General features: G+C 44.6%; 1 protein-coding gene across 1 annotated transcript in view; it reads right to left on the bottom strand.

Annotated features, from left to right (window-relative positions):
• Positions 1–23,137, bottom strand: part of HYDIN (HYDIN axonemal central pair apparatus protein) — a 480,054-nt gene that overhangs the window by 80,499 nt on the left and 376,418 nt on the right. The window contains exons 50-60 of the mRNA XM_007993708.3: positions 20,236–20,444; positions 19,836–20,018; positions 18,964–19,083; positions 15,198–15,357; positions 14,918–15,090; positions 12,328–12,526; positions 7,345–7,444; positions 5,768–5,867; positions 3,659–3,827; positions 2,930–3,168; positions 870–987 (exon numbers count right to left, since the gene is read on the bottom strand). Coding sequence (XP_007991899.3) covers positions 870–987; positions 2,930–3,168; positions 3,659–3,827; positions 5,768–5,867; positions 7,345–7,444; positions 12,328–12,526; positions 14,918–15,090; positions 15,198–15,357; positions 18,964–19,083; positions 19,836–20,018; positions 20,236–20,444 — 1,770 coding nt within the window. The remainder of the gene's footprint in view (positions 1–869; positions 988–2,929; positions 3,169–3,658; positions 3,828–5,767; positions 5,868–7,344; positions 7,445–12,327; positions 12,527–14,917; positions 15,091–15,197; positions 15,358–18,963; positions 19,084–19,835; positions 20,019–20,235; positions 20,445–23,137) is intronic.

Here is a 23,137-nt window from a genome sequence, read left to right as displayed (position 1 = left end):
ATGCATGTTACCACCCATGGGAATGAAAGTCTTGGCTTCCTATTTGACCTTCTCTGATGCCACCCTTGCAAGGGGGTGGGGCACCTCATGACAGCTTGGAGAGGGTGGAGTCTAGTATCTCTATTCGGCCTTTGCTAGCAGAGGTGGTGTGGGACCAGATATTTTTCTTTGGTGTTTGGCTGGAGTAGAACAGTTATTATCCAGAAGTTTTCTATCTTACTAGGGGCAACCTAGAAAGGCAGAAAGAAAGTAGGAGTAGGCTTCTGTTGGGGCTTGCTTTTTGTCTGTGTCTGTTGATGTTTTAGGGTTGTTGGCTGCTTCAGCACCCAGTTTGGGAGATATGAGGCAAAAAGAAAACTTGGGAACTCACCACCTTGATCTTCCTTGGGTCCCAAGGACCCTGGGGCTGGTCTGGTTTCTTCTCTCTACCTTTCAGAGTCTGAAGTCTGTCTGTTTTATACACAACGCCCAGGGTTTTTAGTTGTACTTAGTTGGGAAGAATAGGGAAAAGTACATCTAGTTGATCTTACCAGAAACAGCAAACCTCAAATCTCCTTTTGTTTAAGCCTGTTTGAATGGGCTTCTCTTTCTTATAAACAAATTATTCTTGATTAAAATACATTTCATGAAGAGTAGAAACAATTTTAAGGCAATGGCAAGCCAATGAAGGTTTTAAAGCAAAAGAGGATATCCAAATTAATGGCTATAACATCTTAGTTTAAAATGCAAGTGACATTTCAGTATAATTATTTCATATTCCTGCCATGATGGATTCAAATCCTATTATCCTAGGGAGGTATTTGGTGTCAAGAGCTAATTGAGAGTTGGCTTTACTGGGTATCTGTAAGAACAGGGAAAAAGACACGCACCTGGCCTGTGGTGGTTATTTCTCTCTGAATCGTGTCAGAGAACTTGGCTGCTCTGGAAGGGCCAGTTTTGTAGAAGCTCTCACTTTCTCGGGATCTTGCATGTCTGACGTGGCTGGCTCTGATTAAAGAAGCAAGAATATACCCTTAGGTTGTGGGGTGGGGGGTAACATTAGATACCACCTGTCTGTTTTCCTGCAAGGTCCCTTCTCCTAGGAATGGGGGAAGGGGCCTGTCTTTGCCCAAGAGGACACTGGAGTGGCACAATTAGCTAGTTAATCACTGACCAAATTCATTTAACAATTGTAAGGAAACTAGGCGGTAATTATACTTATTAAATATGATTTATAGGGACACTGAAAATTACTGCAAGAAGATAGTAATTTTTAAATGCCTACTTGAGTTCACTGGAAAGCAGTGTGTAGAAAATTACTTGTGGATGTCAAATGTTTTACTTAATCTCATTTTAAAAAGGGAAATGGCAAATAAATTAAGCTCTTCTGTATCTTCACATTTATAGTCGTGATGTTTTTAAGGTTTAGTATAAGCAGAAGTTCAAATATAGGTCTTGGTAATTGTTCACTTGCCTTGAAACCAGTTTATCCAATAATTAGTTTGCCTAGAGACCAGTTCACCTAAAATATTCAAACGTATCTGAAATGCATCTTAAACTTTTGAGAATTTTATATATTTAAGCATTCACTTGCTTAATGACCAGAACACCTGAAGTTCAACCCCCTTTCATGTGTTTTGCATGAACTTGTGCATACTAAAATAAAAAATAAATAAAAAACAATGCAAAGCAAAACAGAATTAAGTTATAATAGTTACAGACATTAAATTGTTATAAAACAAATTGTAAAAAAGTTCGGTTGAAATTAAATGAGGAAGAAAGAGACTTTATACAATTTAACTCTGTACTTTAAAAAATATTCAAACTTTGTCAAAACAGAAAAGAACAGCTACAGAAATATAAAACAACTACAAACAATGTAAAGCCATATATCCTATTTAAAAGAATTAACTAGAAAGTCAAAATTAAATCAGAAGTGTCTCAGGAATCAGTAAAAACCCTCTTAATTTGCCCAAAAAGAGTATGTTAGCCCAATGGAAGCCAAAAGCACTCAAAAGACCAATTGTTTTGGGTGAATTGATTGACAGCCTCCTTTTGAAGAACATGGAGTTTTGCTGTTGGTACAACTACAAAGGTAGCTTTGTGATGGTGTCTTCACGGGCAGAAGGCAATAACAGTAACAGGCAGTAACAATAACAGCCCCTGGTAGGCTGAAGGCATCACCGCACTTGCTCTCTTCCACGCTTCCAAGGCAGCCCCACCATGAAGCACTGCTATGATTTCTTTTGATTGAGCTTCCTGTGATAATAATTTCTTGGCGTTGTACAGAATGACACATAGGACAATGATCTAATAAGTCCTTTATCACACCAGAAGCACCAGAACAACAGACAAAATTCCAGGCAGAAGACTGTTTGTTCAACTAAAATTTATGATACATTCTATAGGAAATCTATGAAACCTGGAGTCGAAAGATGTGGGCTCACACCAAGATCTACTGGTAATTTTGTGTATAATATCTTTTAAAAATTTTTTATTTTTTATTTTTTTGAGACGGGGTCTCGCTCTGTCGCCCAGGCTGGAATGCAGTGGCGCGATCTCGGCTCACTGCAACCTCTGCTTCCCGGGTTCAAGCGATTCTCCGGCCTCAGCCTCCAGAGTAGCTGGGATTACTGGCATGCGCCACTACACCTGGCTAATTTTTGTATTGTTAGTAGAGATGGGGTTTCACCGCATTGGCCAGGCTGGTCTCGAACTCCTGACCTCAGATGATCTGCCCGCCTTGGCCTCCCAAAGTGCTGTGATTACAGGTGTGAGCCACCACACCCAGCTTTTGTGCATAATCTAAATGAGCCATTTCTAAATCTTACAGACCTCACTCACAAAAGGGGATTGGGTGAATTTAAGTAAGATATATGAAAGCTCTTTATAAAATATAAAGCACAAATTAAAGAGGGAATGCAGTGAGTTAAGTCAATATTTGTCTTACGCTTTCTTTTGATGAATGGGGCTCTCCCCTGTCAGCTTATAAAGGGCAAACTTGAAGTCAGTAACACCTTGATTTTCTATGGTGAAGGTGGTGCTTTTACGAGCGCCACAGATCAAAGCTCCAAAGTTGATGACAGAGGAGGGGGTGATGTTGTATTTGGAATATACTGCATTCACGGAAAACTTAATTGGGATGCTGGCAATGATCTCACCTCCTTCCGAAATATTGGGCTCAATAATCTAGAAAGGGAAGAAGAATGAGCAAGTCAGCCACTGCTGTAGTTACAGAATTATTATTATTATCTACTCCATTCCCTATTTTCATCATTGACATGAAGCCACGTTATTTCACTGTCTTTGTATTACTGCATCAACAATGATATTAGCAAACACTAAAATGGAGCTTACTGTGTACCAGCCAAGGGTCAACATAGCCAACTTTTCCTCCTGTTTTCAACTCCCTGCTCATTCTTTGCACTTGATGATGAGACTCAGCTTCCCTGCCTTTGAAGCTCCCTGAAGACTTGGGGGCACATTTCCTCTCTGGCTCTAATTCTGATGACTTTGCCTGCTAGTTAGAACAGAACCCCGGTGTATCCTATCCGGTTGCCACCCAGGCCAGCCCTCCCCTTTTCTTCCTGGAGCATGGATTAAGTCATGTATCCTTCTTTGCAACGGGAGTCCCATGATCCTGCCATTGAGGCAGCCCCTCCCTTTGGAGCTCTCTTACCTGACAGCGCAGAACAGGCTGGTGCTCGATCCTCACTTCCTTTTTTGCACGGAAGAAAACTTGGACATTTGTGGGTTTTTCTGTTGGGGTCAGTGAACCTTTTCTGGGTTGGACTGAGATCATGGAATTTATATTAGGTGTTGAAATCCCTATAGAGTCCACAGAAAAGCTGAAAGACAAGAATAAAAAGTCAGCCTAAGTCATTATGCCGGGAACTCAAGATCCGAGAGAGGAGACTCTACATGGTTGAGTGCCTGCTGTGTCTCCAACCCTGTTTAACCACTACGTCTGGCAGAGTCCACTGTGCTTTGTAGGCTGTGATCGCCTCTCCTTAGCCAGGATTGACAAGGTCAGCAATTAATGCTCAAGGCAAAGACAGCCATACTGTATCCCATGGTCAAGAGAGGCCATTGCAGGAGATCTCTGTCCAACAGGGACACTGGATACTGAAAAAGCACCAACTAAATTAATTCTCTCTTTCTCTGTTTGTGTGTCTGGCTTTCAGTACATGCAGAGCAAACAATGACACAGAAACCAGGGAACCTGCGGGGAGAGAGCAGGGAGTGGGCAGGGGCCCTGCAACAGAGGTACTAGGGAAGGAAGCCCATGGCCTACTGGAGGTGAGGCAAGAACCACAGGAAGAAGCTGGCTCATGAGACTGACAGAGGGACTGGCGTAGGCTCAAGGTGTATCCCACCTAGGCAGAGGTGGGATACCCGGAGTTGCTGTGGGGCTCTGAATGTCACCCCCATGCTCCAGGAGACCCTGGTTGCCCAATTACTTGCACCCCTGTGCTTCCTTACTTCCCTGCACATTCTTTAAACAAACCCTCTATCACCTGTTCCAACCTGAGGGTGACTCCATTCCATGCAACCTCAAAGAGCACAGCTAATGCCCCTGTCTTAATCTAAAAGAAAACTCACCAACAGGCAAGATTCCACTTAGCGCTAATTCCAAAGTGACAGGGGAAAAGTCTATTTGTCAATTGTGAATTCTTGGGGAAGGAGAACCTTCCAAGGAATGAAAAGTGTGGGCACTGCCATGAAGGGCGGTGTGGCCCTGTCTGAGGGGTGTTTCCCTCCTCCTCCCCTGTGCCACCCTTTCCTTGCTGAGGTACCTCCCTGATTTCGTGTTTCTTCTTTTTTTCTTTTTCTTTTCTTTCCTTTTTTTTTTTTTTTCTTCTTTTTTGAGACAGGGTCTTACTCTGTTGCTGAGGCTGGAGTGCAGCAGCATGATCATGGCTCACTGCAGACTTGACCTTTCTGGGCTCAAGTGATCCTCCCATCCCAGTCTCCCAAGTAGCTGGGACTACAAGTGATACAACCACCATGCCCAGCTAACTTTTTTTGTATTTTGTAGAGGCAGGGGGGTCTCGCCATTTTGCTCAGGCTGGTCTCAAACTCCTGGGCCCGAGCAATCTGCCCGCCTTGGCCTCCCACAGTGCTGGGATTACAGGCATGAGCCATCACACCCAGCCTCTTTGTTTCCTTTTTAATCTCAGGGGATGAGCACAAGCTGGAGCTCTATTCCACCAAGTCACTATTTGGATTGTATAATATCATGGTTCTCAGAATGTAATGAAAAAGGAAAGGCCTTTCTTCACATGAAATCTGCTGATTTTCTTTATCTCCTTGTAAAGCAGATAAGAGCTGGCAGAAGGCAGGACAGCTTGAGGCCAGGTCACCCATCTCCAGTCTCTCCCTCCACCCCGGGACCTCTTCTCACCCCTAGAATCTCCCCCTCCCAGCCTCTTCCCCAAGTCTCTTCCTCCACTCCCAGACACCTACAGTTCCAACTGGCCAGGTACATCCGGGCCACTTAAAGGCCCCTGTTAAGCTGCAGAGTTGAGAGCAATGTGAAAATCTCTGCTGCCTTAACAGGTGGAATTCCATTCATTTGAAGCCAAGGGAGGCAAAAAAGCAGAGACGGTTCTTATGATTTCCTTGACTGACTGATAAGAAAAGTTTCCCAGACCACATTCCTCCCAATGGTGGACCTGATGGCCACAAACCCCATGGGATCCAGGTTACCTGAATGCGACCTCGTATTTCCCTACATTCCTCCCCACGGTGGACTTGATGGCCTTACACCCAATGGGATTCCAGTTACCTGAATGCGATCTCGTATTTCCCACGGTTCTTCAACTGCAGGGGCTGCTTCACCTCCTCTGTGACCCTGACAATCCCAAAATCCAGGCCCCCTTCAGCTCCTGCAGAGACCAGGGGCCAGGGCAGACAGGGGTGAGCGGGCATGAGAGTGGGAAGCAGGGGAAGTGCCTGTTGAAATTCACGTGGAAAATGCATGGTGACAGTTTAAGAGAATTTATTTTCTGAAAGTACTATGGTTAGAAAAGCCTCTTATAATTGAGTCTGGGCAAACAAACAACAGATGCTGCTCTTGATGCACTCTACAGGGCTGGTCCCTCTGGATTCCATCCATCCTAGGATTATTGTCTTTCACATCTACCATCAGCTAAAACTTCCAGTATTTAAAAAAGTCTTGCATAAAGTTGGGATATTACACATACATTTATGTTGCTTTACTTAGCATTAACATCATAAGCACTTCCCCCAAATAATTAAAAACTCCCCATAGGTGTGGTCTTAGTGGCTGCATAATATCCCATGATATGGCAGTTCCGTAATTCATGATATTATTCCTATAATACTAGTATTTCATTATTGATGGGCATTTAGTTTATTTCCAACTCTTCATTGTTATAAAAATGCTGCAATAAAAGATCTTTGTACATGAGACTCATGACATCTAAACTAATACATGGCTCTAACATTCTGTGAGTTTCGATGAAGAGATCTCTTAGGGAAAGGAGGGAAATGGAGAGCTGTAGGCTAAAGGGAGAGCTGAAACTTGGGTGTTAGGGCAGTGTGGGGACAGATAACAGCCTCACCCCACCCCCCAATCCCTGGAATCTGTGAATATGCTGTCTTACATGGCATAGGGGAATTCAAGAAGCAGGTGGAATCAATTCACTGACCTATAAATACAGAGATTAATTTGGAGTATCTTGGTCAGCTCAATATAATCACAAGGGGGCTTAAGAACAAAAGAAGAAGGCAGGGTGGGAGAACCAGAGAAAAGGCAACGTGAGAAGGAGTTGGCCCAACCTTGCTGTCTTTGAAGGTGGAGGAAGGGGACCACGTGGGTGGCCTTTAGGAGTTGGAAATGGTATGGAAATGGATTCTCCCCCAGAGCTTCCAGAAGGGACGGCAGCCCTGCTGACACCTTGATTTTAGCCCAGTGAGACCCATTTTGCACTTGTGACTTCCAGAACTGTAGGGTAATACGTCTGTGTTGTTTTAAGCCAGAAAGCTTATGGTGACATTTTATGGCAGTGATAGAAAACTAATACAGGAAAGAAGAGAGGTGTTTACTGTCAAATGACTGCTCTGAAAAGAGCTCTGCAAATTTTACATCCATGACCACCCGCTTTCTATCTCTGGTTGGAGAAATTACGATTTGTAGTCATGTTGCTAATATCACTCTGGGGCTCACATTATTATTTATTAAAATTGCCCCATTCCCAATCTGACAATTGCATAAAGTTGGGATATAACACATACATTTATGTTGTTTTACTGACAACACACTAGCCTTTCTCTACACAGAAATACACTATACAAAAGACCCAATTTCCAAACACCCTTTTCTTGAAGGGCCCAACAGACCTTTGGGGAAGGTGATGTCCAAGGCGATGTCATATGCCTCTGCAAAGACCATGATATTTTCAATCTGAACAACACCAAGAAGATTTTCTGCATCTAAAACCTGGCAGAGTAAGAGAAATTCTTCAGTAAAAGCAAGACCTGTAGGTGCTTGGAGTCTGAAACATGTAACATCCTAAAGGGGATATGGCAGGGAACGTTTTTGAAATGTATTCCCCTGTAGGTATTTTATGTTTACCAAGCATTTGGCAGGATTTATGCTCCTCTTACTCTCAGGGGAATGCTGGTATAAAGAATACAAGAATGGGGAAAAGGGACTGACTTTTCTTTATCGTTGCTACATTACTGAAGTTTGGGCTTGGAGTAGACATTACAGGAAAGTGGTTTTCTTTTTTGAGACACGCTCTCACTCTGTCACCCAGGCTGGAGTACAGTGGCGCAATCTTGGCTTACGGCAGCCTCGACCTCCCAGGCTCAAGCCATCCTCCCATCTCAGCCTCCCAAGTAGCTGGGACTACAGGAGTGCACCATTATGCTCGGTTAATTTTTGTATTTTTTTGTAGAGATAGGGTTTCACCATGTTGCCTAGGCTGGTCTTGAACTGCTGGACTCAAACGATCCTCCCGTCTCAGCCTCCAAAAGTGTTGGGATTTATGAGGCATCATGCCCATTTTTTTTTTTTTTTAACTTCTAAATCAAATGAACCTGGTGGGCATTGCCCTGACAGTTGAAACGGAAAACCTTTACGCTCCAAGTCATCCTTGCTCTACTCATTTTATAATATTGAATCATTCTGTTCTTTGTTTGTGGCTCAACCTGTGGGGAAAGTGCTAGACTTTTCGTAGAAAACAAGTGTTTAATGTTTATGAAATGTTTTATTTCTGTGAATATCGTGGGGATTGGGACCCCTCTGGTGTCATGCTTGTGGGGGGGGTCCCTCCCTCATTATTCTCTGGTACCTCTGAACTGCTGCAGCTGTCAGCCTGACCTGATTGTTGACTCTTTTTTCCTCTTCTTTATATACACACATATTTTATTTCGATAGCTTTTGGGGGGTACAAATGGTTAGACCGACAACCCATAGAATGGGAGAAAATATTTACAAACTATGCATCTGACAAAGGACTAACATCCAGAATATACAAGGAACTCAATCAAACCAGCAAAAAATCCCCAAATAATCCTATCAAAAAGTGGGTAAATGGCAGGAACCAACTGTTGCCTCTTGAGGCTAACTAGGAGGCGGTAAAGGGTCCATCTGTCCAGGAAAAGAGCTGGTGGGCAGTGGGGAAAGCTCTCCTGGGTCTGCTCTGGGGAGTCCACCTCTGTCTCTGCTCCAGTTTAAAGCCCAAGCCCCCACTCCCAATTGCATGTGCTTTGGGTGCCAGGAGAAAATTTGCAGCTGTCACCAAACTCAAGTTTTAATTCAGAATTTCTATCTTCTCTTTCATTAGATGCTTGCCAATGTTTCTCGGAGCAAACTGGACCGACTTGAGTTTCGCCTTCTTTCTCTGACTGCTTGCCCTCTGACAGATGACAAGATGGGCTGACAGGATTTATGCGCGCCTCTCTCCTGAGGGATGCCAAGTGCCTGGAGCCTTCTATTTCTTGACTTCCCCAGGGTGGGTCGGAGGCAGTGGGGAGATTGAATTTTGAATTGAGGAAAATAGGAAGGACAATTTAAGGTTATACAGATGAAATAAAACAAATTCACCAAGTGCTTTCCAAAGGGACCAGAGATGAAGGCATTTCCTTCTGTGGATGTGGAAGTGAATATAAGTTCACTTTGGGGGGCTCAATGGAGGTCCATGCTGCTTTGTTCAGAGCCCTAATCAGGCTGCTGTTTGGCTGGGACACACAGAGATGGTCACAACAGTTGTGAAAATACAAAAACGTGGCTGGGTGCAGTGGCTCATGCCTGTAATCTCAGCACTTTGGGAGGACAAGGTGGACAGATCGCTTGAGCTCAGGAGTTTGGTACCTGCCTGGGCAACATGGCAAGACCTCATCTCTACAAAAATTAGCTGGGTGTGGTGGTGCACGCCTGTGGTCCCAGCTACTCAGGAGGCTGAGGTGGGACGATTGCTTGAGTCCAGGAGGTGGAAGTTGCAGTGAGCCGAGATTGTACCACTGCACTCCAGCCTAAGCAGCAGAGTGAGACCCTGTGTCAAGAAAAATAAAACAAAATAATAATAAAAACAAAAACCTTTCTGTACCAGTTGGTAAGCAGCTGTCATGATGACCTCTCCAATATTCCCTTGCTGCCTGCCTCCTATGCATCCCCACCACAGGAACCCCTGGACTCCCCATGATCCAGCAACTAAAGGACGAAGCTGGCACAGCTGGGGGACTTCAGGCCCTACACCAGCCAGGGGTCTGGGTACCTGGTTCAGAGGTCTGTGCCTGTGCAGAGACTGGTGCTAAAAGCATTGACCAGAACCTCTGGGCTTCTACACATTCATGGAGTGAATGCATCTATCAATATCTGTTTTCAGCCCTTTCAGTGAAGGGCTGCCATTGATAAGGGAAAAGAGAGTTTAGATCCACTGGGTGGCCCCAAAAGGTAGAAACATGATTCATGCATGTAATTGACAGGGAAAATTCTGAGCTCCACCCAAAGAAGAATTGACAGACCTGTTTAAAGGGAGAACGGGCTGCTTGAAGTGGTAGTGGTAAATTTTCTATTCCTGGAAGCATTCAAAGAGAAGCTGGGATGATCCCTTGAATGTCGAAGAATCAGTTTAAGTACTTTTTTTTTTTTTTTTTTTTTTGAGACAGAGTCTTGCCCTCTTGCCCAGGCTGGAGTGCAGTGGTGCGATCTTGGCTCACTGCAACCTCCACCTCCAAGGTTCAAGTGATTCTCCTGCCTCAGCCTCCCGAGTAGCTGGGGTTAAAGGTGTGTGCCACCACATCCAGCTAATTTTTGTATTTTTAGTAGAGATACAGTTTCACCATGTTGGCCAGGCTGGTCTCACACTCCTGACCTCAAGTGATCCACCCACCTCGGCCTCCCAAAATGATGGGATTACAGGCCTGAGCTACTGTGCCCGGCCTAGTTCAAGTATTAAAACTCAATGGCATTCATTCATTCATTCATTTGTTCATTCATCAGATTCTACTGAGTGCCTACTTCATCCAATCCCATGCTAGACATTGGGAATACGATGATATGGGGAGTTGAACAGTGGTCCTCCAAAAAGTATGTCTACTTCTTAACTCCTGAGAGCCTATGAATATGACCTTATTTGGAAGAAAGGGTATGTGTGGATTTAATTAAGTCAAAGATCTAGAGATGAGATAGTCTTAGATTATCTGAGTATGCCATTGATAAATATTCTTATAAGAGACGGAAGAGAAGACACAGACAGAAGAGGTGTTGTAATAACGGAGGCAGAGACTGGAGTGATGCAGCCAGAAGCTGAGAACACTCACAGGAGACCCCAGAAGCTGAAGGGGAGAGAGAGGAAGCATTCTTCCCTGGAGCCTTCAGAGAGAGCATGGCCCTGCCGGCACCTTGATTTTGTACATCTCGCCTCCAGAACGGTGAGAGAGGAATGTCTGTTTTTTCACATCACCCAATGTATGGTAATTTGTTATAGTAGCCCTGGGGAACTAAGACAGATGTTAAGTCAGGTGAGATCCTGCCCTGATGCAGTTCATATAAGAAAGTAAAGGAAGAAGCAGGATAATGTTAGGAAGAGGTGGTGCTCTGAAGGATGGAAGACAGGGTGGGTTATTGCACATAAGGGGGATTCTCTCAAAGGGATGGTGAGAGAAGCCCAGTTGAAACACCAATGTTGGGGGGCCCTAAAGCAGGAGCTTAAGGGCAGATTCCCAGCAGGGTTGCAGCAAGGTCAGGGGCTTGAGCCAAGAAAGAACCAAGACAGTGCATGGGAGCCAATGAGTGAGGGTGAGGGTGGAGCAAGTTGTGATGAGGCAGGCATTGCCTCAGAGGCAGATGAGGACGCCGGGCTTTATTCCTACTGCAGTGGGAAGCCAATAGAGTGCATTAGGAGGGGGCATAACCTGTCTGAATGACATTGTAAAGATCCCTCTGGACACTGTGGGGAATGCCAACAGGGAAGCCAGTTAGGACACCTCTGTAGAAGTCCAGGTGAGGGAAGCTGCAGGCGGCCTGGACAAGGTGGTGGCAACAGCGAGGAGAAAGAAGTGGATGGGAAAGATACATTGGGAGGCACTAAGCCTGTAATCTCAACACTTTGGGAGGCTGAGGTGCAAGGATCACTTGAGGTCAGGAATTCGAGGCCAGCCTGGTCAACACGGTGAAACCCCGTCTCTACTAAAAATACAAAAAGTTAGCTGGGTGTAGTGGCACGTGCCTGTAGTCCCAGCTACGCGGGAGGCTGAGGCAGGAGAATTGCTTGAACCCTGGACGTGGAGGTTGCAGTGAGCCGAGATCACGCCACTGCACTCCAGCCAGGATGACAGAGAGAGACTCTATCTCAAAAAAAAAAAAAAAAAAAAAAAAAAAAAAAGATACATTGGGAGGTAAAATTAGCAACCTTTGTTGGAGGCCTGCGTTGGAAGGGAGGCCATTAAGAAAAGGGGGAATTAAGGCTGATCCCCAGGTGTCTGTTGGGGGCAACAGGGTGGAGGGTGACATTTACCCAGATAGGAATCCGATAGGTGACTGGGTTTAGGTGTGTGAAATCAGGACTCTGATGCTTACCTAGGTACAGAAACTCCATTTGCTCATTTGTTCATTCTTTCTTTCATTCATTTATTTGTTCCTTCCTTCCACATTGATTGCTCTGTTCCTGGCACTGGGAAATCAGCCATAAGCAATATTGCCTCTATGGAGCCTGCAGTTGTGTGCACAGCAAGATATTGTGGACCGGGGGTATCGAAAGGGGATCAGATGGGAGCATGTAACAGGGAGACCTCTGTGTGTGTGTGTGTGTATGTGTGTGTGTGTGTCTGTGTACGTGCTTTGATAACCAAGTCTGTGGATGTGTGAAGCCTCACCTCCAACCGAATAGCCTTCTTGATGTTGACAGGCTTGGTGGGCTGAAAGTACAGGTGCAGGCCATACTCAGCCTTGGGGGGGATGGTCCCCTGCATCATGGATGCGGTGAAATCATCACCCAAGTGCTCGAGGCTGGTGATCCGCCAGGCCACAGGCAGGAGTGTGACGTTGCGGAGAAGAATTACCCTGGATTCCAGTCTGCAGAGACAAAAGGAAGTTGAAATTCCATTTCAAATTTTGTAGTTGCACATTTTTTTTCTTTTTAACTTTTATTTTAGGTTCGGGGTTCATGTGCAGGTTTGTTGTATAGGTAAACTTGTGTCATGGGCGTTTGCTGTACAGATTATTTCATCACCCAGGTACTAAGCCTACTACCCGACAGTTATTTTTTCTCCTCTTCTCCCTCCTCCCACCCTTCACCCTCAAGTGTCTGTTGTTCCCCTCTTTGTGCCCACTGGTTCTCATCACTTAGCTCCCACTTGTAAGTGAGAACATGCGGTATTTGGTTTTCGGTTCCTGCATTAGTTTGCTAAGGATAATGGCCATATCCTTAGCATGTAATTTTTTTTCTTTTTCTTTTCTTTTTTTTTTGGAGACAGAGTCTTGCTCTGTTGCCCAGGCTGGAGTGCAGTGGTGCAATCTCGGCTCACTGCAACCTCTGCCTCCCAGGCTCAAGCAATTCTCCTGCCTCCGCCTCCTGAGGAGCTGGGATTACAGGCGCCTGCCACCACGCCCAGTAATTTTTGTATTTTTAGTAGAGACGGGGTTTCACCATGTTAGCCAGGCTGGTCTTGAACTCCTGACCTCGTGATCTGCCTGTCTTGGCCTCTCAAAGTGGTGGGATTACAGGTGTGAGCCACTGCACCTGGCCAAGCATATGCTTTTTAAAAATCGTAGTTTCTCTTTCATGTGTGGGTGTTGAACAACATTTCTTAACCCTTTTTTGAATTGTTTTATTTAGGTCTACCATATTTTCAATTTGTGTTTCACTGAAAACAAAATTCACATATAAGCAGACCCACCCAGTTCAAACCTGCATTGTTCAAAGGTCAACTATATTTTCCTTTAGCACATTAAAAATGCCATTCTCTTGTCTTCCAGCTTCCTTTGTTACTGATGAGGAGTCTGTCATGTTGCATTTCATTTTCTCCTGGCTGTTTCCAAGATTTTCTCTTAATTTCTGCTTTTAAGTAGTTGGACTAAACTTTGACTTAATGTGGGTTTCTTTCTTGGTTATTAATCTATTAAACAAAATAGGTGGAGTTGATATTATTAACCCCAGATGACCTATGAAAAACCTGAACCGTCCAGGCGTGGTGGCTCAGCCTGTAATCCCAGCACTTTGGGAGGTTGGGGCAGGTGAATTGCCTGAGCTCAGGAGTTGAGACCAGCCTGGGCAACATGGCGAAACCCTGTCTCTACTAAAAATAAAAAAACACAAAAAATCAGCTGGGTGTGGTGGTGCACGCCCACCCATAATCCCAGCTACTTAGGAGGCTGAGGCAGGAGAATCGCTTGAATCCGGGAGGCAGAGGTTGCAGTGAGCCGAGATCGCACCACTGTACTCCAGCCTGAGTGACCGAGGGAGACTCTGTCTTGAAAAGAAACAAAACAAAAAAATCCCTGAAGCTTATAGAGGTTAATTGATGGCCCCAAAGTCACAAATTTAGTGGCAAGACTTGGGCTATAACTATATTTATCCAGCTTAAGGTTTGCTAAGCTTCTTGGAAAGGTAAGTTTTTGCTTTTTCACCAAATTTGGGAAAGTTCCATCTACTCTTCAAATATAGACTTTTTGTCCCATTCTCTCTCTTCTCCTTCTGGGACTCCAATCACAAATACATTAGACTGCTTGATGTTGCCCCACTATTGACTGGGGTTCTGCTCAGTTTTACCAATATTTTTCTCTCTCTGCTTTTTTTTTTTTTGAGACAAGGTTTCGCTCTGTCACCCCAGTTAGAGTGTAGTGGCATGATCATGACTCACTAGAGGAAAGAAAAAACACTTTTGGTTACTTCAATTATTACTTAGTTCTTTAACTGGTATTTATCAGGAAATGGGGCTGGTGTGGTGATTAAAGAATGCAGGACACATATCATAACAATCATAACAATATTCTCTCCCAGAAGTCCCAGAAATAAACATTTTTTCTATTTAGAATAATAATACCAATTCCAATAATAATTCCAATTAATGAATATGTAAGTTCCAGTTTTGGTCTAATGTTCTGCTTTTACTCTAACTTCTAGAGCAAAGATTCTTAACCTCTTGGGCAACAGACTGCTTTGAGAATCTGAAGAAAGCTTGTCCTTCTTCTGAAGAAACACAGACGTATGCATATTTTGGTAGTTCATCTTAGTGGGGGTCCTTGGCCCTGCTGAAGTTCATCCGCTGAACCCAAGTTAACAATCTGTTGATTAAATAGGTTTACTAACCATCCCGGTTTGCATAGACCAAGGAGTTTCCCAGGGTGCAGAACTTTCAGTGCTAAAACCAAGAGAGTCCAGAATAAATCAAGATGAGTTTGTTACCCTAGAACTAAACACTCTTTAAATTCCATTCCAGTCCTGACATGATCTAGAACTCTGACCTGTGCAGCAAGAGCCGGTCAAAATGTAATTGCCTGGGTTCCAGCTCTAGTTCCGGGCGGATCCCCTGGCAGCTTAATTGGAAGATGGCTGGCTCTGGGTTATCATTGATGCAGCAGACAATGCTGTCTTCAAAGACACCAACAGAAGTAGGGTAGGCCCATACGGTTAATATCTGATGGAAGGAAAAGTCAAAAGAAAGTACATTTACACCAAGGATGCCAAGGCCTCAAATTTCCCAAGAAAGCCTTCCCCTGGTGACTTGTGTCCATATGACCGTACCTGCTTCTCATTGGGTTTCAGGACCATGGTGTTGGGTTCCAGGAAGTATGTGTTTGCTTTGACATCATTCTGAAAATAGAAGGATGCCTCCACCACCATTAAGGAAGTGTTCAGGATTGTTAGCGTCTCCATGTTGCCTGGGAATAAGGATGACTTGTACCTGGGGATGAACAAGAATGGGGCTAAGGGTATGAAGACTGAATGAGAATGCAGGTGGAAAAGAAGGCTGTGACATGAAAGGCAATTCAGAGGGACAGTGTGACTGCATGGAGGCAGTGGCATGGTGGCTAAAAACATGAGGTTTGTAGTTGTGCAGACTTGCCTTGGAGAATAAATGCTACACTGTGACTTGACTCCCTCAAGCCTTGGTCTCCTTATCTCTAAAACGGGGTGATAACACAACTTAGAATTGCTGAATAGGAAGTGAGATCACGCATCTAAAGCTCTCAGGACAGCTGTGCATAGCAAATGCCCAATGAATGTTAGCTATGATTATTGCAAAGAATTCTGAGAAATACGTAGATCTATCCTTCCACCTGCTTATGTCCCTGAGAGAGATGATCACTTGAGTAACTTTTTTTTGTGTTTTGTTTTGTTTTTGAGAGGGAGTTTCGTTCTTGTTGCCCAAGATGGAGTGCAGTGGCACCATCTCAGCTCACTGCAACCTCTGCCTCCTGGATTCAAGCAATTCTCCTGCTTCAGCCTCCCGAGTAGCTGGAATTACAGGTGCACGCCACCATGCCCAGCTAATTTTTTGTATTTTTAGTAGAAACGGGGTTTCACCATGTTAGCCAGGCTGGTCTTGAACTCCTGACTTCAGATGATCCGCCTGCTTGGGCCTCCCAAAGTGCTGGGATTACAGTCATGAGCCACCGTGCCTGGCCTCACTTGAGTAATTTTTTATTTCACATCTGTTTTACAGATGACCTCATTTACCTCCTTCTCTCAAACCCTCAGAGAATGTTACTGTTCTGACATGAATTCATTTGGCCTTGTTCCCTGTTAGGAAGCAGTTTCTGTTCCTTTGTACCTTAAGGAGAGATCTTTAGAGTTGAGCACTGTGGGCATTGAGGGAGACTCAGTTAATAGTAACTGAGCGAAACAAACCAGAAGGCCCAAGGGAAAAAGAGGCACATCGTCAGAGGTGACAGCACAGGCTAGGAAAGCAGAAACACCTGAAGAAGGTTTTAGACAGGCCACGATGGAGGATGAAAGGAGAGAGAATGACAGAGACCAAATGAGAGTCAGAGAAACAGAGAACTCTCCGTGTGAATATTTGCCAAAGGGGTGCGGCCTTCTCAACCACTAATCACTTCCATCCGGCACTGTGCTAAGGGCTCCATGTGTGTTACCCAGTTCAGTCCTCATGAATCTGTTGCTTTCCCATTTTGCAGATGAGGACACTGAGGCTCAGCACGGTTTAAAAGAATAAGTGAACAGGCTTGGCACAGTGGCTCATGCCTGTAATATCAGCACTTTGAGAGGCTGAGGTAGGCAGATTGCTTGAGCTCAGGAGTTCGAGACCAGCCTGGGCAACATGGCGAAACCCCATCGCTACAAAAATTAGCCAGGTGCAGTGGCACACACCTGTAGTCCCAGCTACTGGGGAGGCAGAGATGGGAGGATTGCTTGAGCCTGGGAGCTCAAGGCTGCAGTGAGCCGAGATGGCACCACTGCATTCCAGCCTGGTTGACAGACTAAGACGCTATCTCGAAAAAAAAAAAAAAAAAAAAGACAAGAAAAGAAAAAGAATAAGTGAATAATACCCAGTAGTACTAGAACTTGTTTTGGATCACCATAGTCACTGTCCTCCCAGATCAGTGTCATCTGGCCCCACATCCTGGTTAATTCCAGTGCTGCCCCAAACATGTACCTCTTTGAATAACCATCGTTTCCCTGACTCCTACTCCCAGACTGTTCTGTACCTCATATCCATCAACCTGACCATACTTTTCCCTCCGAAGCCCTCCTGTTGGGCTTTGAAGATCCTCTCCAGCATCAGCAAATTACCTTTACCTTCACTTTTTAATCCAGCATCTCAGGGAGTAAAGTGGAGGTAATTAGGGAATGGAGGACAAAGATGGCCCATGAGCTGCACCGAGAAAGCCCAGAAATTAACACTCTCTACTTAGCACAAGAAATGTTGTGTTAAGTGAAGTCACGGTGGAGACCTGGTTCCAGTTTTGGTTTAATTCCCTGCCTATATGATAAGAAATTTATATATAACAGGCCGGGCGCGGTGGCTCAAGCCTGTAATCCCAGCACTTTGGGAGGCCGAGACGGGCGGATCACGAGGTCAGGAGATCAAGACCATCCTGGCTAACCCGGTGAAACCCCGTCTCTACTAAAAAATACAAAAAACTAGCCGGGCGAGGTGGCGGGCGCCTGTAGTCCCAGCTACTCGGGAGGCTGAAGCAGGAGAATGGCGTGAACCCGGGAGGCGGAGCTTGCAGTGAGCTGAGATCCGGCCACTGCACTCCAGCCTGGGCGACAGAGCGAAACTCCGCCTCAAAAAAAAAAAAAAAAAAAAAAAAAAGAAATTTATATATAACTGAAAAAATGAGTATCGCTGAGAATGTCTGATCATCAATCTCACCTGTGGGTCCCCAATTCTGCCTAAAAATCTTAGTCTGTTTCTCTAACACGCTCCCTCTCCTACTTTCCACAAAAACTGTTTTTCATACCCCCTCTATTTCCTCAAGATTTTAAACTTCCTCCACTCCCCTCACTTGCAAGGGATGACCACACAACATTTGTCAAGGGGAAAAAGACATGATTGCGTAGGAGCCTCCTCACCCTTCCAATCAAATTGTAAACCTACCTTCTGCGATGCCATCTCGCCTTTCTCCCCGCTGGCATGCAGTGACAGGCCCTCTTCCAGGCACAAGCCAGCCTCCCCACATCCCACTGTGCTGTCTCAGGGAACTATGCCATTGACGGCCCTTCCTGACTCCTGAAATTCCAACCTCTTCCTTCCATTTCCTCTCGGCATGCAAGCATCATAAGAACAACATCGCACAAACAGCTTGCCCTGTGCTCCAGGCTTTCCTCCCATCTCCCTTCACAGCCAAGCTTCTCCAAAGTTATCTTTCATCTGACTTCTCACTTCACTTTGCTTGGGTACAGGACTCTTGCTAAGGCCCCTAGTGACCTCCATGTTGTTGAACCCTGTGGACATCTGTGCCCTCATCTTTCTGTCCTCTCTGCAGCATTCACTGTAGCAACCATGTCCTCTTCTCATGACTCCATGACACTGGTCTTTTTGGCTTCTCCAATAGCGCTGGCCTCTTTCTCACCTCCTGGCTCCTCCTTTTGCACATATTGTAGTTATTTAGGACTCCTTTTCTTCTTACCTGTACAGTCCTCTCTCAGGCAATCTCATCTATGTCTGTGGCTCTTGTTGCCTTGAAGAGTGACCTCTCCTTTGAGAACCAAAGCTGTATAACCTATTCTCTGCTTCATGTGACTACAGAAATATCTTCCTAGCCTCTTAAACCAAACATAAGCCAAAGCGAACCCTTGATCCTATGCTGATCAAGCCTGAAGTCTCTCCTAGGCTTTCCTATATGGGAAAATGGCACCCTCATTCCTCTGGGTGTCCAGCAAGGAGTTGGGACACAAGAACCCAGTTCTCCTGATTTGTAGCTGGGGCTAAGAGAGGCAGCATTAGTAAAAGTCACATCTATATACACAGGAATCCTACTTATACTGTTCATGAGCCCAACCCAGGAGTCTGAAATCTGCTTTAAAATAATGGAACACTTACTTATCTCTTGATTTTCCACAAAGCAGTGGCCCGAAGTAGTATGTCTCCGTGCTCATAACATACTTCTTAAAGATGACCTCATTTGCCTTCATGTCTATCTTCCGCTGAGGAAATACCACTCTGAACACAGGAGAGGAAGAGGTGAGGAGAGGCTGCCTGAACAGAAGTTCCGTGCTGCCACGTGATGTTTACATAAACTCAATATTCCCTGCTCAACATGGGGTCCAGGCGTCTGGAGACAGAGTGACTCTTCTTTGCCCCAGCTCCTTCCCACCACCAGAGAAGACAGTATGATGTGAACTTGCAAAAAAGACTCCCCAGTGGTGTCTTCCATAATGAGGAGTGGTGACAGAGCTGAGTCAGATATTCCGTCCCAGTGCACCCAGCTGAAAACATTCCTGAGAATCCCTATGGAAAACTAGTTCTGGGAGATACGAATTAGCTTCTGGGTCCCTTGGTCTAACGTGGCCAGTTGCTCAGCCAGGTGCTTTTCTGTGTAGGAGCTGCACAGTGGTGTTCAGTAGCTTGGAAAAAGTTCGCCCATGCAGAGTCACACATGGTTTCTACACTACAGCATAGAACTGCTTTAAATTTGCTTAATAGTTAAAGAAGCAAACTAATTCACCAAAGGAAGGCTTTTTTCCTCCCCCTTTGCACCTATGATCATTCTCTTTATTGCAGTCTGGGAATCCTGGTAGTATCATGTCCTCCCTTCCTTAGTCAATATTCGAGACATGGAAGCTGATAGGACAAGAGGTGCTGGGGTGCTGCCCCAGCTCCACGTTATGGTAAGAACCGCCTTGTTCAAAGTGCCACAGAGGAAAACGAAAACACATCTGTCAACCTTTTCTTTTAAAATGAAACACACTTACTTCGGGTCTTGGCAAATGTATGGGTAAGTGCAGATGCCTCGGCAGTAGAGCTGGTACTGGCAGCAAGTTCCTAGGATCTCAAAGTTAAAAGTTTGGTCAAAGTTTCCGAACTCATCAGAAGAGAAGTGCACCTGCAACGTTACCTCGCCATTGGCTGGCACGATCCACCGGAAGTGATTCAGTCTGCAAATGACCACACAGGTTTGTAAAGTGAGAGGCTCCCCTCTGGCCAAGAGAAGACAGGAGAGCTGCCTGGAAGTCCTGTCCTGTTGGGGTAGGCATGGTGGCCCCTGGAGCCCCACAGGCAGGACAGCTCTGTTCCCCTCCAGTGCTGTGACAGCCACACCCTCAATGTGGGCTCTAGCCCACATTCCCCTCCTTGGGTTGCTGGGAGGCCCACCTGGTGAATTTCTCCTGGGAGTGCTGCCCATTGAAGTTGTTCAGGTCTGTATCTGACAGCTGGGAAATGGTTCCTGCTGGTTCCCCAGAAATGACTTTCCTGTTTAAGGCCATGCGACGCTTGTCTTTCTGAGTCTCGACAACTTGGTCTATCTTTTCTTTCACTTTCTGTTTGCCCCCCTTAGATGAGCTGGTCTGCTCCTCTTGAGCCTTAATTAAAAATGAGCACAAGGTCTTAAATATTCACTTTTTGAACACACAAACAGAAGGCAGAGATGGCTACATGTCTGTCATCTCGGGAGATGGTGCTGCAGGGTCAGGAAGCCTAGAGCAGGGCAGGGTCTAGTCTTGGGTAGTGACAAGAGCAGTGCATTCCTTGGCTCCCTAGTCCCTCAGACGGAGGATGAAGATGAAACCCTAGAGAAAGCTTGAAGCTGGAGGGTGTGTGTGGAACTCAAGTCTTAGCTCCTGGCAATACCTACCATGGCCAGCGGGGCTTGTAGCCTTCTTGGCACCACTAAGCCAATTATCCCCATCTGCTTGCTGTCTAATTCCTAATACTTTGTGGGCCTATACCCCTCACCACCAGCTCTCTCTCCTTCTCTTTATTCTTAGAATTATACGTGAATAGAAAATCTGACTGTTTTGGGAGACGCAGAGATAAACATGTGTTTAATCTGCTGTGTTTAATAAGTTCCCATTTTTCTAGTGGTATTTTCATGTTTCCTGATCAAAAAAATGTTTTGCCTTTAATTTATTTATCATTTCCACCGTTTTTTAAAAAAGAAAACTTTAAGAGTTGAAGGCCTAGTACAGTAAAAACTAGTTTTAACAGTTGCCACTTTTTCTCCTGAGCCATTTGCAGACATGATGACTCTGCCTCTAAATACACCTCCTCAAGAAAGGACCTTCTCCTGCAATCCTGCAAACTACTATCATCACACCTAAGAAAAGGAACAATAATTCCACACCATCGTTCTGGCACACAGTCTGCATTAAAATTCTCCTGTTTGTCTCAGGCATGTCTTTTTTTTTTTTGAGACAGAGTCTCGCTCCATGGCCCAGGCTGGAGTGCAGTGGTGCAATCTCGGCTCACTGCAAGCTCCGCCTCCTGGATTCATGCCATTCTCCTGCCTCAGCCTCCCGAGTAGCTGGGACTACAGGCGCCTGCCACCACGCCTGGCTAATTTTCGCTATTTTTAGTAGAGACGGGGTTTCACCATGTTAGCCAGGATGGTCTCGATTTCCTGATCTTGTGATCTGCCTGCCTCGGCCTCCCAAAGTGCTGGGATTACAGGCGTGAGCCACCGTGCCTGGTCTCAGGCATGTCTTTTATAGATATTTTTTCCCAAATAAGCATCTAATCAAAGTTCCTATATTGTGTTTTGGTGTTATGTTTATTTTTTATTTTTTATTATTTTTCTATCTTTTTATAGGTTATTGGGGGTACAGGTGGTGTTTGGTTACATAAGTTTCATGAGATTTTGGTGCACCCATCACCTGAGCAGTATACACTGCACCCTATTTGTAGTCTTTTATCCCTTGCCCCCTTCCCATTCTTCCCCCCAAGTCCCCAAAGTCCATTGTATCATTCTTATGCCTTTGCGTTCCCATAGCTTAGTTCCCACATATCAGTGAGAACATATGATGTTTGACATTCCTGAGTTACTTCACTTAGAATAATAGTCTCCAATCTCATCCAGGTAGCTGTGAATGCCATTAATTCATTCCTTTTTATGGCTGAGTAGTATTCCATTGTATATATATACCACAGTTTCTTTATCCACTCATTGATTGATGGGCATTTGGGATGATTCCACGATTTGGCAATTGTGAATTGTGCTGCTAATAAACATGCATGTGCAAGTATCTTTTTTGTATAATATCTTCTTTTCCTCTGGGTAGATAATGCAGTAGTCAGATTGCTGGATCAAATGGTAGTTCTACTTTTAGTTCTTTAAGGAATCTCCACACTGTTTTCCATAGTGGTTGCACTAGTTTACATTCCCATCAGCAGTGTAGAAGGGTGTTTCTTGATGCACTGGATCCATGCCAACAGCTACTGTTTTTTTATTTTTTCATTATGGTCATTCTTGCAGGAGTAAGGTGGTATCACACTGTGGTTTTGATTTGTATTTCCCTGATCATTAGTGATGCTGAGCATCTTTTCATATGTTTGTTGGCCATTTGCATATCTTCTTTTATGAATTGTCTACTCATGTCCTTAGCCCACTTTTTGATGGGATTGTTTGTTGTTTTCTTGCTGATTTGTTTGAGCTCATTGTAGATTCTGGATATTAGTCCTTTGTTAGATGTACAGATTGCGAAGATTTTCTCTCACTCTGTAGATTGTCTGTTTACTCTGCTGACGGTTCCCTTTGCTGTGCAAAAGCTCTTTAGTTTAATTAAGTTCCAGCTACTTATCTTTATTTTTATTGCATTTGCTTTTGGGTTCTTGGTCATGAAATCCTTGCCTAAGCCAATGTCTAGAAGGGTTTTTCCAATGGTATTTCTAGACTTTTTATAGTTTCAGGTCTTGGATTTAAGAGATTTAAATCCTTAATCCATCTTGAGTTGACTTTTGTATAAGGTGAGAGATGAGGATCCAGTTTCATTCTCCTACATGTGGCTAGTCAATCACCCCAGCACTATTTGTTGAAAAGGATGTCCTTTCCCCACTTTTTTTTTTTTTTTTGCTTTGTCGAAGACCAGTTCGCTTTAAGTATTTGGGTTTATTTCTGGGTTCTCTATTCTGTTCCATTGGTCTATGTGCCTATTTTTATATCAGTAACATGCTGTTTTGGTGACTATAGCCTTATAGTATAGTTTGAAATCAGGTAGTGTGATGCCTCCAGATTTGTTCTTTTTGCTTAGTCTTGCTTTGGTTATGTGGGTTCTTTTTT

Source organism: Chlorocebus sabaeus, chromosome 5, assembly GCF_047675955.1.
Source record: "Chlorocebus sabaeus isolate Y175 chromosome 5, mChlSab1.0.hap1, whole genome shotgun sequence".
NCBI lineage: Eukaryota > Metazoa > Chordata > Mammalia > Primates > Cercopithecidae > Chlorocebus > Chlorocebus sabaeus.
The sequence above is the reverse complement of the archived record's forward strand: the minus strand, read 5'-3'. Positions and strand labels throughout refer to the sequence as shown.